This window comes from Anoplophora glabripennis, unplaced genomic scaffold (assembly GCF_000390285.2).
Source record: "Anoplophora glabripennis isolate ALB-LARVAE unplaced genomic scaffold, Agla_2.0 scaffold3607, whole genome shotgun sequence".
Lineage (NCBI taxonomy): Eukaryota > Metazoa > Arthropoda > Insecta > Coleoptera > Cerambycidae > Anoplophora > Anoplophora glabripennis.
The window spans coordinates 3,792-8,035 of record NW_019419680.1 but is presented as its reverse complement, the minus strand read 5'-3'; the positions used below and the strand labels follow the sequence as shown (position 1 = coordinate 8,035).

General features: G+C 34.4%; 1 protein-coding gene across 1 annotated transcript; it reads right to left on the bottom strand.

The window, feature by feature from the left end:
* Positions 1 to 2,430: 2,430 nt before the first annotated feature.
* On the bottom strand, positions 2,431 to 3,410 carry LOC111692799 (kinesin-like protein Klp98A; the record flags this gene model as incomplete). The annotated part of the gene is made up of 4 exons (XM_023456919.1): positions 3,122 to 3,410; positions 2,811 to 2,972; positions 2,665 to 2,725; positions 2,431 to 2,609 (listed from the first exon to the last, which is right to left on the bottom strand). Coding segments are annotated over exons 2-4 (375 nt in total), but the record flags the coding sequence as incomplete, so codon positions are not given.
* Positions 3,411 to 4,244: the final 834 nt, after the last annotated feature.

The following is a 4,244-nucleotide window of genomic DNA, read 5'->3' as shown; positions in this document are numbered from 1 at the left end:
ATCAAATACTAATAGTAATAGTTAAATACTACAAAATTTGTTAAGTCAAGAACTTATGCTAAAATTACACAGCCACACAAAAAAAAGTTATCTGTACTTTTCATGCGACATATGTTATCCGTAGTATTTTTGACCCCTGATCACGAATCTGGTGACATTGTGCTATCACATCGCAGGAGTTTCCTAACCTCAAAAACAGGTCAAAAATATAAAAAATTTACGAAAAAGTGCTGGGAAAAATACAAAAATTTTATACAAATGTTCATTTATATGGTTAAGACTCTGCCGAACGTGAATCCCCGGTCAGAATTGATGGTTCTATTTTTAACCTCAACAAAAAACGAGTCAATTAAGGTCAAATATCACGAATTTTCAAAAAATAACAGATTCGCGCCAAATTTGGTATAGGGGGGTTTTCGGGGTCGTTGATCACGGATCCGAGGTCAATTTTGCAAAATTCAAGATGGCGGATCCAAGATGGCCGACCAGATTAAAAAAAAAATAACAAATTCGCGCCAAATTTAGTATACGGGGGTTTTCGGGGTCGTTGATCACTAGAGTTCGGGGTTTTCGTCGGCTAGTCGTAGGTGTGTTCATCGTAAACAAATAAATAAACAGGTATCTTGTTCTTTTTTCTGTAAAAGATTTATTCACGAGTTTTCGGCCTAATCTCAGGTAATAAAGTACATAGGTAATCGATTAAATTTTTAAAAACGAATTTTGTAAATCTGATATCGGATTCGTGAGCAGTGGACCCCGAAAACCCCCGTATACCAAATTTGGCGCTAATGTGATTTTTTGAAAATTTGGTCGGCCATCTTGAATCCGCCATCTTAAATTTTGCAAAAATGACTTCAAATTCGTGATCAGCGACCCCGAAAACCCCCGTATCCCAAATTTGGCGCGAATGTGTTATTTTTTGAAATTTTGGTCTTCTATCTTGGATCCGCCTTCTTGAATTTTGTAAAATTGACCTTGGATCCGTGATCAGCGACCACGAAAATCCCCGTAAACCAAATTTGGTGTGAATCTATTATTTTTTGAAAATTCGTGATATCTAACCATTGACTCATTTTTTTGAGGTTAGAAAAAGAACCATCAATTCTGACCGCGGATTCACGTTCGGCGGGGTCTTAACCATATAAATGATCAATTGAATATAGAAAAAATGTTTTTTGTATTTTTCCTAGCACTTTTTCGTGGATTTTTGCTATTTTTGAGATGTTTTTTGAGGTTAGGAAATTCCTGTGATGTAATAGCTCTATTCTGACATCAGATTAGTGATTGGGAGGCAAAAATGCTACGAATAACATAATATGTCGCATGAAAAGTACAGACAGTTTTCTTTTGTGTGGCTTGAGTTATCATAACCTTCCATACAGGGTGCTCAAAAAAAAAATAATTAGGACAAAAGTGGCAGGGTTTTGAGTGAGTAATCCAACGGTGACCTTGACCATGACTTTCAAGGTCATTTAGAGGTCAAGTTGAAAATTTTAAATGGAACCGTATACTTTTGACCCCGGAAATGGTAAGAACGGAAAATTTTACGTTCGAATGTGACCTCGACCATGACCTTCAAGGTCATTTAGAGGTCAACCTGAAAATTTTAAATGGAACTGTATATTTTTGACCCCGGAACGGATCTAATATATTGGACTAAAAATTTGATTCAAAAAGTTTTCAAATTGACCTGTAAACGACCATCAAGTTACAGTCAAGGTCACCGTTCGACTGCTCACTTTTAACCTTAACATCTCGGTAATTTTTCCACTGATGAGAACCTTCGGAGACAGGCTGTTGGAAATACTGTGACCATTTCCGGGGTCAAAAATATACGGTTCCATTTAAAATTTTCAGGTTGACCTCTAAATGACCTTGAAGGTCATGGTCAAGGTCACATTCGAACGTAAAATTTTCCGCTCTTACCATTTCCGGGGTCAAAAGTATACGGTTCCATTTAAAATTTTCAACTTGACCTCTAAATGACCTTCAAGGTCATGGTCAAGGTCACCGTTGGATTGCTCACTCAAAACCCTGCAACTTTTGTCCTAGTCATTTTTTTGTTTGAGCAGTATTTTCTGATAGGGGGGGGTTCCAAACCTTTTGAACACCCTGTATAATTAACAACAGTAATTAATTTATTTACAATATGCAGGCCGGATTAACCTATGGTGAGGCCTGGGGCTACAAGCTCTACGCAAGTCGTCTTTCTATACAAAAAAAAAAGATATTAAAATTTCTTGTTTGATTCTAAAAAAGACACGCTCAAAAACTTGTCCTAAACTTGTCAAAACCTACACTTTTTGGTTTGAATCTTCCAAATTTTCAAATTTCCCTTTAATTTCAAAAATTTCCAAGAATAAATGAGAACTTTTTTATGCTCAATAAAAAATATTTTAACTAACGGAAATTAGAAACTGAGTTACCTACCTTGTCCCTATACCGAGCCTTCATTGCAATATGCAGATCCCTAAATCGACTGTATCTCCGAAGAATGCACCACCGATCGTCAACAGTGTATATCCTAACCTCATACTCGTAATGCGTACTGCTCCCGGCTCCTCTAAGGCAATAGCTCGTTATAGATACAACTGAATCCCAGTCTACATCTGAAAAGGGAAGCGCCTTTATTTATTTATTATTTTTAAATCCGTAAATACCCACCGGTTGTTATGGATGGCATTGATCTGTATAAACTCTGGTTGTAGGGAGACAATCGTTGATTCTATGGGAAAGAAATGCACTTAGACATAGAAACGGATACTAAGTGTGGAATATTTTGGAATTCCTCTGGAGTAAAAAGGACTTACATGAAGCGGCGGAGAATATAAGGCAGATGTGGATCCCGTATGTAAAGGCCTAATGGGACTGGGACTGTCGATATCTTGCAGAGGGTGCTCCGTTGTAGGAGACAAAGATGACACACAACCATATTTTAGGGACATGTACTGTCTTTGCAGTTCTTGCAATACCTTAATATAAAACAATACAATTTAGTTGTTAAAAAAAAAAATCTTTGAATTTTTTTCGACCTAGTTAGAAACTAGAAATTTAAATAAAAAATGTCTGAAACCTATTTCTGCGTACCCTTTTCAAGACTGATTGGATAAAGTATACTTACAGCTATCTGAGAATCTAAATGTGCTTTAGGGCACTGATTGTCCAAATTCCGTACAATAAGTTGTTTTTGTTGAGTGATCCTTTGCACCAGTCTTCTTAGCAGTAATTCCGTTTCCCTCTTCTTATTCTTCTTGATCACTGGGGAATGATTTTCTATGGAACTTGTAGATTGTGAGTCACTTACAACCAACTGTATGGAAAGAAGTAATTAATATTACTTTTTCATAACTTTTTTAAATAAGTAAATAATTGATACTCTTCAAATGTCACATTACGATACAAAAAAGTGAATCTGCGACTTTGTACGTAATATTAATTATGATAAATGGAAATGTGTCTTTAGCAACCAAAATTGGCAATTGGTGTATATGGTTGATATTGAAAAGGCAACTAATAATATCATTGAGATAAACCGCGATAAAAACATGAATTTATAGTACAAAAATGAAAAGAAATAAGTAGAAAATCAGAATAAACAGAAATAAAATAGATAAAAAAATATGAAACTAATTATAATAAAATTTGGATTAAAAATTGTAACGATGCATCAAGATCAAACCCAAAAGATTATAGATCACCCACAAAGTTCAACATATCTGAAATATCTACTAAAAACAGTATGGTTATCTTATCTACAGATGATTATGAGAACAATTAATTAAACGGATAAAAACAAGAAGGTATCTGGAATAGGTAATATAAAATATCAAGACAACATCAGATCACATTATGAAACCGTTAAGTTATTTTTAATAAATGCATTCTGCTTGTAAACAATCAGCAGTTATTCCTATTTATAAAGAGGGGATAAATGATATAACAACCANAATAAGTTGTTTTTGTTGAGTGATCCTTTGCACCAGTCTTCTTAGCAGTAATTCCGTTTCCCTCTTCTTATTCTTCTTGATCACTGGGGAATGATTTTCTATGGAACTTGTAGATTGTGAGTCACTTACAACCAACTGTATGGAAAGAAGTAATTAATATTATTTTCATAACTTTTTTAAATAAGTAAATAATTGATACTTTTCAAATAATGTCAGATTATGATGCAAAAAAGTGAATCTGCGAGTATTCACTTTGTATGTAATATTAATTATGATAAATTTTAAATGTCTTTAACA